Source organism: Muscardinus avellanarius (genome assembly GCF_963383645.1).
Source record: "Muscardinus avellanarius genome assembly, chromosome: 1".
NCBI classification, from domain to species: Eukaryota; Metazoa; Chordata; class Mammalia; order Rodentia; family Gliridae; genus Muscardinus; species Muscardinus avellanarius.
Window position 1 is genome coordinate 173,080,821 of NC_137786.1, and position 14,737 is coordinate 173,095,557.

Consider the following 14,737-nt stretch of genomic DNA (forward strand, 5'->3'; position numbering starts at 1 on the left):
AGGTCACTACTCGAGAGTCGCCCGAGCCACGTGCCCTCAGATGCACTCTGCCTTCTCTCAGTGCCAACACAAGAGAACAGCTCCCCAAAGGGGGAGGGGGTCCCGAGCGGGAAGTCCCCACTTTTGCCATCTGACTGGCCAATGCCTGACCGCTTGCAAGTCCGTTTGTGGTTAGGGTGACTCCAAGGAGAATTTGCATAGAACATTTGCAAGTCCTTTGAAGGGTCTCCTTTCAGGAATGCCAGACTTGCTGGGTGGGTTTGTATTTTTGGTGTTTTTATTCTCTTTACCTTTTTGACATAACCTCATTATCCCAGAACATGTATTAATGTTCCCCTAGACCTCACAGAGATAAGGCAGCCATGTTGGAGGCAGGGCTTAGTTGCTAAGGAGGGGCCCCTGGGGTGTGGCCTTGAGGACGTATGTGGTCTCTCCTCCCCTTGCTTACTCTCTTCTGCTTCCTGTCTCCTTGATGTCAGAGCAGAACCCTGTGTTCTCTCTCTACCTCCTGCTGCCAGGCCCTAAGCTCTGCAGATGTAAACTGGCCTACCATGAACTAAATCCCTGAATCTCCAGAACTGTGAGCTACTTAACCTTCCTTGACATGGTGGTTAGGTGTTTTGGAGTACAACATTGGGGATGCTGATTGAAACAATATGTTAATCAGGAAATGATTTAGATAGAGAATTCCTGATAAAATAAGAAACAGTAGGGCCAGGCGTGATGGCGCACACTTGTAATCCCCGCGCTTGGGAGGCAGAGACAGGAGGATTGCTCAGGTTCGAAGCCAGCCATGCTGGCTTAAGAGACCCTGTTTCTAAATAAAAATATAAAAATGGGTCTGGGAGTGTAGCCCGGAGGTAGAAGGGCTTCCAGGAACCCCAGTACCACACACCAAAAAAAAAAAAAAGAAAAGAAAAGAAACAGTAGGAAGCCACTTCTTGGCTTTTCAATTTTCTGATATCCTAAACCACACACACAAAACAGAGTGAAACAGCCAGGCATGGTCTTGCATACCTGCAATCCTTTGGAGGCTGAGACAGGAGGATTGCAGGTGCAAGGCCCGCAGCTCACAGTAACTTAGGAAAAACGGGTTTTGTTGTTGTTTTGTTTTGTCTTTGTGTTGTTTTGTTTTTGTAGTACTGGGAACTGAACCCAGAAATATTCTACCTCTGAGCCATACCATCAACCCTAGTTTTTAAATTTTGAAGTGGCCTTGATAAATCGCTGAGGCCTTGCTAAGTTTGAGGCTTGCCATGAACCTGCAATCCTCCTGTCTCAGCCTCCCAAATACTGGGATTACAGGCGTGTGCCACAACACTGGCCTCAAGACTGTTTCAAAATTAAAATAGGGCTGAAGGTGTAGCTCAGAGTTAGATTACTACTAGGTTCAATCCCCAATAACTAACATACACAAACATCAGAATGGATGGAAGTTTATTTACAGAAGGGATTGGACATATATCAGACCTTTTTGGAACTACGCAGTTAGAGAGGTTTGGAAGAACCAATATATTTGGCAGTCTTTCAAAATATCTATTATTGAAGCTCTTCTCAGAACTGTATTAAGAATGGCCTTTTCAGCTACTTAGTGAGGCTCTCAGCAACTTAGTGAGACCCTGTTTCCAAATAAAATATAAAAAAGGTCTTGGAGTATAGCCCGGAGGTAGAAAGCCTCTGGGTTTCACCCCTAGTACCACCGAAAAAAAGAATGGCCTTTGTCATCGGCCTTAGCTGTGTCTCATCCCAGCCAACGCTAAGAACGAAAAGAGACTAACTAAACCAGTGTGTGTGCCTAGAGCACCCCGACCTTGCCGTTGGCCTGGTGTGAATAGTGATGGCCACACCTACGAGAGGAGGGTAAAGACCTTGCTCTTCAGCACGGTTCCAAATGTGCGTAGGGCTTTGAGTGCCATGTTCGTTCAACCCTGGCATGCCACACAGTGGATTTAGCACTCGCTTAAAATAATTATTTTGAAAACAGTGTGGAAAACAGAGGGGAACTGTGGGCTGCTCCGCTCATTTGTCTGGACCAGGAAAATTTCAGAGAAAAAAAAAAATCTTAGGGCTTTTTCTTAGAATGTTATGAAAATATTAACTTATAATGATTGCTGCCAACATATTTCTAACCACGCTAGGAAAAGAACACAACAACAACAAGTAGGTTTCCAGCTCTCCTGAGCGGCCCCCGGGCCCTGGAGATGCTTGCATGTAATTTGACTGCAAATGCTTTCCGTTTTTAGCTAATTGTGTTAAACGTGCCTCATAGCTTCTCATCCCAGGGCGCTGTCATTGAGCGGGGGGGGGGGGGGGGGGGGTGAGGGGAAGCTCCTTTAATTCTGGCTTTTGTTTCAGCCACTAAATGTAATGCCACATGATTGTTGACCCAACAGTAATCCAGTTAAAAAACAGCCTTTCGAGTTACTACATCATCAAAATTAACCCTGATTACATCAAATGATGTTGAAACAGACCACAGCTGTTTGCCCTGTTGATGCAACTGCTCAGAGCTCATCCAGAAGATACATCTGGGTGTCAGGAAGATACATTTCGGGTTTATTTTTGTTTTTCAACACAAATGGAGGAGGGAGACACCCTGTTCTGCCTGGACTGTTTGGTGGGAGCTGAAAACTCTGTCTCCCCAGCAGTCAGAAATCATCTTCATTCCCAAAGAGCAGGAGCCCAACAACTTTTGTACAGGTTTCTGTAAAAAGGGTGGAAGGAGTTTTAAATCTGTCAAATATTACTCTTGTCTGCCAAAACAGGCACCGACTAGAGAGAAGGTGGTGGGAATTGGTTAGGCATAGGCAGTGGCACGCTGGAGCTGGCTCCAGTGGGTCTGTGAGGGTGCATACTTCAGTTGTGAAGTATTTTACAAGCTGTTTGTTAAGAAATGACGTTATTTACCCAGGTGCGGTGGTAAACACCTGTAATGCCCGTACTTGGGAAGCTGAGACAGGAAGATTGCAGGTTCAAGGCCAGCACGCCGTAATTTAGGAAGACCCTGTTTCAAAATAAAAGATAAATAGTTCTGGTGATATAGCTCAACCATACCTGGGTTCAATCCCTAGTACACCCAAAATATAACATTATTAAAATTAAATGATAATAAAAATGGAAAATAAGTATTGGAGACTATGTGGACAGATTGGAACCCTCATACATTACTGGTAGAAATGTAAAATGGTGCAGTCACTGTGAAAAACAGTTCAGTAATTCCTTAGTCAGTCAAACAGAGTCACCATATGACCCAGTAATTCCACTCCAAGGTGTATACCTTAAGAGAATTGAAAACATGAAGCCGGGTGTGGTGGTGCATGCTGGTAATACCAGCACTTGGGAAGTTGACACAGGCAGATTGCAGGTTCAAAACCAGCCTCAGCAACTTAGACCCTGTCTAATAAAATAAAAACAAAAATAAAAGTAAAAGTAAAATAGGTCTGCGGATTTATAGCCTGGAGGTTGAAGGCCCATGGGTTCCATCCCCAGTGCTACAAAAAAAAATGAAAGAAACTAGGTACTGACATTAAAACTTCTATACAAAATTTACAGTAACACTCTCTACATATATCTATTATATTTATATATTTTTATAAAACATACAATTTATATAATTTGTATAATATGTATAAAATAAATATTATATTTATATACTATATATAATTTTTTGGTACTAGACATTGAGCCGAGGGGATATTCTACATCAGAGACACACATTCCCAACCCTACCCCCCCCCATGGCATGGAAGATTGAGTTAGAGGCATTCTACCTCTGAGATAAAACACCAGCCCAATTTTATTTATTTGGAAACAGTGTCTCATTAAGTTGTTGAGAGCCTTGCTAAATTGTCAAAGCTGGCTTCAAACCTGTGATCCTCCTGTCTCAGCCTCCCAAGTACTGGGATTACAAATTACAAGCATGTGCCACCACAACTGGCATTTTTTTTTTTTCAATACTAGGGATGGAACCCAGGGGCATTCTACCTCCAAGCTACGCCCCCAGCCGTATTTTTTATTTTGAATTTTGAAACAGGGTCTCACTAAATTTTGGAGGGCCTCACTAAGTAGCTGAAGCTGGCCATGAACCGCTATCCTCCTGTCTCAGCCTCCCAAGTACTGGGATTACAAGCAAGCGCCACCACACCCAGATCTGCTGTTGACATTATTTACATCTATTGTATCTTTATATTGGAAATACAAAATAACAGGGTATTGCTGCAAGTCTCTGGACTCTATATAGAGTGTTATTAAATAGGTAGTTTGAAAGCTGGGCATGGTGGTGCACACCTGTAATTTCAGTACTTGGGAGGCTGAGACAGGAGGATTGCAGATTTGAGGACAGCCTAAGCAAGTGGTTAAGACTCTCATCAACCTAGTGAGACCCTGTTTCAAAGTAAAAATAAGGCTGGGAGATGTCCCTTAGAGGTAGAATGCCCCTGGGTTCAAAGGTTCAAACAACAATAATAATAATAATAATTTTAAAAATAGCTTGAAGTAAAAAAAAATAGCTTGAAGTAAAAAAAGCTTGAAGTAAAAAAAATAGATAGCTTGAAGTTGGGCTGGAGTTGGGCTGGAGGAGTATTTACACCACAAAATCGGCACACACTATTAACCAAGCTACCACCACCACCAGAGTTTTTAACCATTTAACACACCTAACTAACTATGGATCAGGCATTGTCTCGGGTAACTTTGGTAGAAATACGAAGTCAGATGAGTTGATCACTGGAGGCCTCTGGACCCCTTGCAGAACAAGGGCTAGCAACTCTGCACAGCCACCCTGCATGATGCTGGCACAAGAGGAAGCGGAACACTGGATTATTTGTTGGGTGAAACCACTTCGAGTTCGGGGACATGATTTCTTGGATTTGCTGGTATTGTGTCTGGACATAAGGGAGTCTTTGCTGGAGCCACTGCAGGACCATCACAGTGAAGCCAGAGGTGAGAGTAACCACCATGAGATTCAATTCTCAGGCCCTCAGGAGTCTGAGCCACAGTGCCAGGGTTTGGAAACCAAGGGTTAACAGTCAGCTCTTCAAAGCCTTGGAGTAGAAGGCAAAAGGCAGAGGAGGCCACGCTTCAGAAACTCCCCAAGCCTCACGGCCATCTTCAAAGAGTAGAAGCATACTGGATTCCCGCTACCTGCTCTGCCCTTCCCGCTGGGTCAGTGGCTGTGGTGGGTGCCCTCCAGTTGCATTAAGAACCTTCATAGACACAGTTCTTTGGTGTGGATGGCTCAAGTTCTGGATGCTACAGTTGTCACAACTCCCACTGCCCTTTTTTTTTTTTTTTTGTATGTATTGAGGATTGAATACAGGGGCATTCCACCTCTGAACTACAGCCCCCAACCCTATTTATTTATTTATTTATTTATTTATTATTTATTATTTTTTGGTGGTACTGGGGTTCCTGGAAGCCCTTCTACCTCCGGGCTACACTCCCAGACCTATTTTTACATTTTATATTTGGAAACAGGGTCTCCTAAGCCAGCACACGAGGCTGGCTTCGAACCTGCGCGATCCTCCTGTCTCTGCCTCCCAAGCGCGGGGATTACAAGCGTGCGCCACCACGCCCAGCTATTTATTTATTTATTATTTTTGCGGTACTGGGGATGGAACTCAGGGACATTCTACCTCAGAGCTACACCCCCAAGCCTATTTTTTTATTCTTTATTTTTGAAACAGGGTCTCGATGAGTTGCAAAGGGCCTCACTTAGTAGCTGAGGCTCTCCGCAAACCATGATCCTCCTGTCTTAGCCTCCCAAAATGCTGGGATTACAAGTGTGCACCACCACACCTGTCAAGACCCTCTTTATTTTTTACTTTTTTGAAATAGGGTTTGGCTAAGTTGCTGAGGGTCTCACTAAATCACTGAGGCTGGCCTCAAACATGTGATTCTCCTGTCTCAGTCTCTCAAGTTCTAGGTTACAAACATACACCATTAGGCCAGACTCCTACCTGTCATCTTTTATGGGCTGATTTCTTTTTTTTTTTTTTTTTTTTTTGGTGGTACTGGGGTTCCTGGAAGCCCTTCTACCTCCGGGCTACACTCCCAGACCTATTTTTACATTTTTATTTGGAAACAGGGTCTCCTAAGCCAGTGCGCGCACGGCTGGCTTCAGACCTGCGCGATCCTCCTGTCTCTGCCTCCCAAGCGCGGGGATTACAAGCGTGCGCCACCACGCCCGGCTTATGGGCTGATTTCTTTGTTCTCACAAACATGTAATGATAATTATCTGTACTGTGTTTGGCCCCCTGATGTATACCAAACAGGAAGACACAGTCCTGCCTCAAGGAGCTCACTGTTCCCTGATCAATAAACATAAAGCATGGAAACTTAGGGGAAAGTGGTATTGTTTTTCTGGAGATCCAACCCAGGGGCATTCTATCTCTGAGCAACACCCCCAGCCCTTTCCATTTTTAATTTGGAAACAGGGTCTTGCTAGGTTGCTGAGAGTCTAACTACAGTGCCGAGGTCTCACATCTGTGACGCTCTTATCTCAGCCTCCCAAGTGCTTGGGTTTACAGTCACGTGCCATCATGCCCAGCTAGAGGCTCTTTAAAGTTGTCATTTTGCTTTTGGTGATACTTGGGGTTGAGCTCAGGAGCATTCTCCCTATGAGCTACATCCCCAGCCCTATTTTTTTTTTTTTTAATTTGGAAACAAGGCAACCGTAAGTTGCTGCCAGCCTTGCTAAGGCTAGAACCTGCCATCCTCCAGGAACCTGCCATCCTCCTGTCTCAGCCTCCCAGGAACTGGGATTACAGGCATGCACCATCACACCCACATAAAACGTCTTGGGATCTGTTTAAGGTCTAATCTGAGCCAGGAGTTCTCTCCATGGAGCAAGTAAGGGAGCAGCGTGCAGCGTGGTGTGGAGTCCTGTGTCCCACGGCCCTCGGCAGGCTGTTCTTGGGAGAGCACGACAACTGAGTTGCAGCAGGATCTGTGCAGCAGTGATGTTCCTGTCCTCACCAGTGACCACAGCCAAGTCCCAGGAGCCGAACTGCCACAAAGCAATTAGCTCTAGCTCTCATTATTCACTAAGGAGAAACTGGGAGAGCGGATTTCCTCAAACTTTTTAAGGAAGTTTATTTACAAGTTGTCTCCCACTCAGAGTGGTATAGATTTAACTCAGACTATTGTGTGTGTGTGTGTGTGTGTGTGTGTGTGTGTGTGTGTGTGTTACTGAGGGTGGAACCCAGGGGCTTTTCTACCTCCCAGCTATACTCCCAGACCTATTTTTTTTTTTTTTGGTGGTACTGGGGTTCCTGGAAGCCCTTCTACCTCCGGGCTACACTCCCAGACCTATTTTTACATTTTTATTTTGGAAACAGGGTCTCCTAAGACAACGCGGGGCTGGCTTCGAACCTGCGCGATCCTCCTGTCTCCGCCTCCCAAGCGCGGGGATTACAAGCGTGCGCCACCACACCCAGCGACCTATTTTTTTTTGTGTGTGTGTGGGTCTGGGGATGAAACCTAGAGGCATTTGATCTCCGAGCCACAGCCCCTGCCCTATTTTTATTCTTTATTTTGAAACAGGGTCTCACTAAGTTGTGGAGGGCCTCACTAAGTGGCTGAGGCTGTCCGTGAACCACGATCCTCCAGTTTCAGCCTCCCAAATGCTGGGATTACAAGCGTGCACCACCACGCCCGGCGCCCGGCGCCCAGACCTATTATTTGGAAACAAGGTCTCACTAAGTTGCTGAGAGCTTCACTAAGTAGCTGAGGCTGGCTTCGAACCTGTGCGATCCTCCTGTCTCAGCCTCCCAAGCGCGGGGATTACAAGCGTGCGCCACCACGCCCGGCCTTAACTCAGACTATTTGCAGCCACAGAAAAGGAGGAACTCAATGAGGTCCTCTACCATACTCCAAGTCAGCTTTCAGACCTACTCATCAGCCAGGTGCCAAGAGTTGACTTGAGTAAGTCAAAGGGTAATTCGATGGAGGAAACAAAGGGCGCTCAAATCCTCCAGGAGGCACACACGCCTCAGTTTGCCAGTGTCCCGAGAGTCTCCGCGGAGGTGGCTCAGCTGGTCGCACTGACTCTGGAAAGCAGCGGTCAGCTCTGAAATTAACTTGTCAACTAAACCGAAGGGGAGACAAGGCAGAAGGGCTAGGACAGAAACACCATCCCCACCCCCGTCTGAACCCTGACGTCAGGCCTGGCGTGGGTGACATTAATCACTCCAGCCTGGTGTGCAGCGAGGACAGCTCTCTCCAGCCCTCCCGGCCCGGTTCCTGAGAGCCTTCCACCAGCCATGCACCTGCCGCTGGCCACAGATCCTCCACTCTGAGACAGGCACGGATGCGGGTGCGGGCTGCCACTGACGACATGCAAAGCCACGCACGCTGCACCCTTTAGACACCGGGCTTTGTGAGAAAGGGGAGAGAGAACTGGGAGGGGAGCAAAGTGGTGGCCCTGCTCTCCGCCCAGGTGTACTATGTTTGTCTAATCTCCGCCATGCGCCCTCCTCCTAAGATGGTCATTTCCTGGGAATCTAATGAGAATATAGAATTAACGGCCCGAAGCGCTCTTGGAGATGGTCATTAATTCCCCCAGGAAATACCAGTGGTCTTTAATCAAAATTGCCTAAATTATAGGCTAGTGATGCGTGTCCTTACTGGGTAGGGAGGAGGGCTGTCACCCCAGCTGTTTCCGATAGATGGCGCCCACTTTCATGTAAATAAATCACTCACATAATTTGTTTTCCATTTTTCCAGGGAGGAAAATTAAAAAAAAAAAAAAAAAAAAAAAAAAAAAAAAAAAAAAAGCCAGCAGGGAGTGGAGAGGGCTTACTAAAGGTCCAGACAGGAACGTTCTGTCCAAGGGCTGTTTCCAGGCCTGGCACGCCTCTCCAGCCTGCAGCCAGGGACCTAGCAGCAGCCCAGATTCCTGTGTGCATAGGGATCAGAAAAGGCCCATGGGAGTTGCAGGAGGGGGGCAGGAGAGTACTGAGAAGAGCCCCTTTCTCTAACCTTTGAGAAAGGATGGGAGTGGGTGCTCAGATTTGCAGAAGCCCAGACTCCATAACCACTGTATTTCAAGGCCCCTCCTATCATTGGTCACAAAACATCAAACTTCTGTTTTGATGTGGAATTAGAAATAACCACACATGGTCTATTACCAAATACAATCAGATCCTAAAGAGTTTCTGGTAGAATGTGACTGAACCCCAACTGAATCCTATAACTTAGAGGACATGTAAAAAAAAAAAAAAAAAAAAAAAAAAAAAAAAGACTACTCTTCTAAGGAGAGATGGGGTATGTCTATCTTACTTCCATCACAAGCCTCAGCTGCAGCCAAACTATGCAGATTTCTCAGGCTGCAATTCTGGAGACTTGGCACCATGACTCAGATATGAATGGAGTCAGGATTGCTTTATTTTGGTTGGGAGTCACCGCCTCCTATTGATTTGGCAGACTAAGTATTTTGATGTTTATGTCTTAAGGGAGTTTAAGGAACTTGAAGCCAAAAGTTAAAAACAGCCAAAATTCTGGTGGTGGTCCTTTGTGCCTTTGTGTGTGTGTGGAGGATCCTAACATTAGAAGGTCAAGGAAACTCTGGTTCCAGTTACAACGTAAGAGTTCTGGCATTGCATTCTATCCAGCGGCCTGCTGGACATTGGAGGTCTGGGAAATGTGGGTTCCAGAGCAGCTGATCTTTCTACCTCCCAGAGTGCCTGGAGAAGTGAAGTACAGGGGAGGGGAGGGGATGGGATTCACTTTTAGAAGCGGATTGGAGTCCTGCGTGGTGGCTCAGGCCTGTAATCCCAGGACTTGGGAAGCTAGACTGAAGGACTGCAGGTTCAAGACCAGTCTCAGCTATTTAGTGAGGCCCTCAGCAACTTAGTGAGACCCTGTTTCAAAATAAAACAGGCTGGGGGTGTAGTTCAGAGGTAGAATGCCCCTAGGTTCAGCCTCTAGTGAGAAAGAGAGAGAGGGGGGTGGGATACTTTAGTTCCACAGAGGCAGAGAAATGGGCAAAATAGCCTTAGTCTCAGTTTACATGGGGCAGCGGAAGATGCCTGTTCTTCAATTCATCTGACTGCAGCACAGCATAGTTCTCAATATGGTTAAAATAGGTTGCTATCTCCTGAGTAGAGGAGGACCTACGTTTTAGTTTAGTTTAGTTTTACTGGGGATCAAATCCAGGACCTCACACATGCTAGGCAAGAGCTCTATCTCTGATCTACATCCCCAGAGAGGACCAACATTTTAATACTGCTTATAAAGGCACTTTGTGAGTTTAAAAGATCTCTTTCTCATACTATATTTCAGATACAGCTCACCACAAGGCCGTGAAAAAGGTATCATGATATCTCAATTTACATAGGAGAGGTCTCCTAGCAGGTGTACCTGAATTGGAATTCTGACCTCAATTTCTTCTTCTACACAACCTTGCCTTCCAACTCACATGAAATATATCGACTACTTTTTGCTTTCTCGACTCTGCAAATCATACAGATTTTCATCTTCTGGAGTCTGTTTTCCCAGAGGCAGGATGGGAAGGAGCCAGCTGGACTTTGTTTCCTGGCAATAAGAGGCTCCCCAGTCGGTCTGCAGACATTAAAGCAATTCCCCACTTTGTAAAGAACAGGGCCCCATCCCCTCCCTGCACACCTTGAATTTAGGAGCCTGGCTCCACACCATTCGCGCTCAGGTGCCTTAGGCTGTCTGTAAAATGGGAATAACACTGGCGGCCCGATCCGCGATGTGTGAAGACAACCATGCAACCCGTGGATGCGCACACTCCCGGCGCGGAGCAGGTCCGTATCCTCCGTTCCTGCTCCCGCCGAGGGGGGCGTGAGAGTTAACCAAACTTACAGGGAAGCAGGCCACTCATTTCAGCCGGAGCCTGACCTGCTGAAACCTGAAACTCTGGGAATGGATAGCAAACCGGAGCAGCCCCCGGCTCCCTCCCAAGACGACCCTCCCTGAAACCTCAGTGCGCGCTCGGGGGTGCGCAGCCTCGCCCCTTCTCGCCCCCCAGCGCAGCGCAGCCCGCGGGGCCCGGCCTCCCCCACCGCCGCCCGAGGCTGCAGGAAAACGCAGGAGCCAGGGGGCGCGGCGGCGCGGCGGGCGTGGCGAGCCCGGCCTTCCCGGCCTTCCTGCAGGGCGGCGCGTGCGCGGGCTCGGGGGCGCGCAGGGGCGGGCGCGCGCCGCGTCCTCCCCGGGGCTGCGGCCTCCTCCTCCTCCTCCTCCTCCTCCTCCTCCTCCTCCTCCTCCTCCTCCTCCTCCTCCTCCTCCTCCTCCTCCTCCTCCTCCTCCTCCTCTCACCCTTATCCTCCTCCTTCTTCTCCATCCACCTCCTCCTGGTCCATCCTCCTCCCTCCTCCTCCCTCCTCCTCCTCCTCCTCCTCCTCCCTCCGCGCCCTTGTCCGCGCGACCCGGCGCGGGCTCCAGTCGGCGACATGAGCAGCGGCGGCGACGTGGTGTGCACGGGCTGGCTGAGGAAGTCGCCCCCCGAGAAGAAGTTGCGGCGCTATGTGAGTGCGGGCGCGGCGGGCGGCACCTGCTCGGGGCACAGGTGCGCGGCGGGGGCGGCGCCTCGGCGGGGCGCGGGCGCCAACTCCGCGGCCGCCGTCGGGGCGGGGGGCTCGGCCCCACCGGGCGCCGCCCCTCCAGCCCCGGCGCCAAGTGACTCATTTGTTTGTCCCTGTCCTCTGCCTGTGTCTGGGTGTCGTCCCCTCCCCGGCCCCACGACGGTGACACTGCAGTTTGGTCCGCTCCCGGTGGCCCGGGGTTCGCGTGGTGCAGCCCCCTCCGGCCTGGGGTCCGCAGAGGGCGGGGGTTTCGGTGGCCAGGTGGTGCTGAGCGACAGTGTTTACCGAAATGGCTGGGACGGCCTCGCCCTTCTAGGTGACAGGCTGCAGCATCGGGGAAGGTGGCCCCGGAGGGTGCTGAGCGGCGAGGGCCCCCAGCGCGCGCGCGCACGCACACACACACACACACACACACACACACACACACACACACACACACACGCCGGGGGTGCCTCTCCTGCTGAGGTCAAAGTGCAACACGGTCCCTGTACTGAGAGGTGGCTGACATCCGCCCTGGGTAACCCTGGGAGTTTGGAAATGCTCAGGTCAGGTTGCTAAAAAACACAGGGTCTCCCATCTTCTCCTTTTTCATTTCCCACGAAATGCCCTTGCGACGGGGCCTTGTGGTGCGGGACTCCGGGGATCGCTCCCACTGCCTGGAAGCCAGCCCTGGCCTTCCAGCTGCAGAGCATCCCCAGCTCCCCAAACAGCAACAGCCTGCCTCTGTCAGCCGCACGCGGGCCGGGGGACAGAGGCTTACCAGAGTTTCCTGTCTTCACTCTCCAGATCAGAATCTAGGGACTTCTGGCCTCTGGACTGAGGAAGTGACATTCTGTTTTTCAAAGGAAGTATTTTTTTTTTTTTTTTGAGGCGTGTTTGTGTCAATGAAATCAACTAGATCGTTTGCTGAGAAAAAAAATCTAAGGATTTAAGTACATGACTTTTAAAAGTGGGCTTGGATTTTAACATGTAGTAAGGGTGAGACAGTGAAGTGTTTATCTCAGTTTTAAAACTCACTTTCTGGAGTGTTGATGTAGCCAAGCTATTGTAATTACTAAGAACCTTTTTCTTGTTCAGCGTTGGATCCGTTCATTAGGAAAATTGAATTTCCTTATTAGGATGAAGGAGTCTATTAACATTTTTATAATTTTTTTTAAAAAAACTTTGTCTCAAAGACCTTTTAAAAAGTATCTATAAAAGTAGATATCATACCAGCTAGTGGAATAGAGTGTCCAGTAAAAAAAAAAATGTGAGCCTTAATTCTCAAATTAGAACACTACCGTAGAGAACCTTGAAACTTTGTTTCTGAAACAACTTGTAAAGAAATTGACACTGTATCTACATTTGACTGATGTCTACTTCAACTCTACTACCCAGGCTCTGTGACCCATTTCTTAGGTATTTTTGCTGGAGAACAACTTTAGCTCAAAACAACCAAGTTTGGAGGTTTTTGTCTCAAGCACCTTTGAACCTCTTGACCCCCTTAGAGTCAGATGATGACCTTAGCTCTCTCTTTCCTGTCTTCCTTCTGCCTCCAGTCATTAAGGCATCTGACTAAACTAGCAACAGCTTTTCTTAAGCTAGGCTGGAATGTGTTCAGCTGATATAACTAGACGGCTTTCCCACTGTGAAGTTTAGGTTCCCCAGTTTAAACAGCCAATCTGTGCAACCCTGAACTTCTGGGTCAGTAGGCAACCTTTAAATTTCTTAACTCTTATTGTAAATTATAACTCTGCCAGTTCCCTCACTTTGTTGGAGACCCAAATTCATTAGAACCAGACTTGGAAAGAAGTATTCCCAGCCCCATTGCTAAATACTTACCGTAGCCAAATAGCTGCTGCCTCTGGTAGACATATGGGCATATCACGTTGTAGACTGACAAATTTTTATCATAAGAATACAGTGAGAAATGGGCACCATCAAGCATGCCTGTAATCCCCTGGGGAGACTAAGATGGAAGGATCACAGATTCAAGGCCAGCCTCAGCGGCTTAGTGAGACCTTGTTTCAAAATATAAATAGGGCTGGGGCTATAGCTCAAAGATAGAGAGATGCCCCTGGGTTCAATCCCCACATCCCCAGTACCCAAAAGAATACCTTCAGCATCTGATAGAAGGGGTGGAGGGAGAAGTTTATGAAGCACCTTGCAATTATTTAAAACTTTTTAAAAACTTACTTCCCATTTCATATGGGGAGAGGGATAAGTGTAGGGAAGAAGAATTTGGAGAAGCTATGCAAATGTTCTCAAAGATTCATTTTTTAGGGATTTTCTTTCTTATCATCCTTTTCTAATTAGTTAATCATAAAAAGATATAAAAGAGTCTCTTGGGAATTTGCTGTATGGCCTGGAGAAATTACTAAAGAAGTACTAGAAAATGCTAAGCAATGTCCTTGAGGTATCATGTGGTTACATTGGGGATTCGGAGAAGAAACAACACACACACACACACACACACACACACACACACACACACATACACACACACACAGCTGAGGGTTTGTGTGTGTGTGTGTGTCATTTGTGATCACGTGTGCCTGAGCACACATATGTACATGTAGGCAAGGCCTAAGCATAATTTTCTTAGGGAAAAGCATTTTGCAACATACACTGTATTGTAATTTTTTAATTAATTTCCACGTGTTAAAAGATATAGGGGAAAAGGAAGATTGGTTGAGGCACTGCCCCCTAGTGGCTAGTTCAAAGAAAGTTGTGTATTGGTTCTAATGAACACCTGCATAAAGGAAATAGGAATTTATTTTTATTTCATTTATTTAAACGTTTGAGAAATATATGTATTCCAGGTACTGAATTTGGTTCCGGGAATAAAAGCTCATCCATTCCTTCAGTCTAAGATGACCTTGCCTTCTCCTTCACAAAGAAAATTGACCTGATCAGAGAATAGCCTTTGGCTATGGCTATATAATGCATCCAAATTTCCAAGTTTACCTGTATTTAAATGACTCCTTTCCTTTTTACCTCTTCTTAAGAGTAGATTACACTCCCCTTTCTACCTGAGCTAAGCTGCTACCTCTATTTAGGGTCATAATCTCTCCTCCCTGCTCAGATAATTTACCCTGGGTACCCCCAGCCCATTTTTTATTCTTTTTTTTTTTTTTTTTTGTGGTACTGGGGTTCCTGGAAGCCCTTCTAACCTCCGGGCTACACTCCCAGACCTATTTTTACATTTTTAT

General features: G+C 47.4%; 1 protein-coding gene across 1 annotated transcript in view; it reads left to right on the plus strand.

Moving 5' to 3' along the window:
- Positions 1-11,414: 11,414 nt before the first annotated feature.
- Positions 11,415-14,737, plus strand: part of GAB2 (GRB2 associated binding protein 2) — a gene marked incomplete at both ends in the record, with an annotated part of 168,907 nt that continues 165,584 nt past the window's right edge. The window contains one exon of the mRNA XM_080718109.1: positions 11,415-11,489. Within this exon, the coding sequence (XP_080574235.1) occupies positions 11,415-11,489 (75 nt within the window). The remainder of the gene's footprint in view (positions 11,490-14,737) is intronic.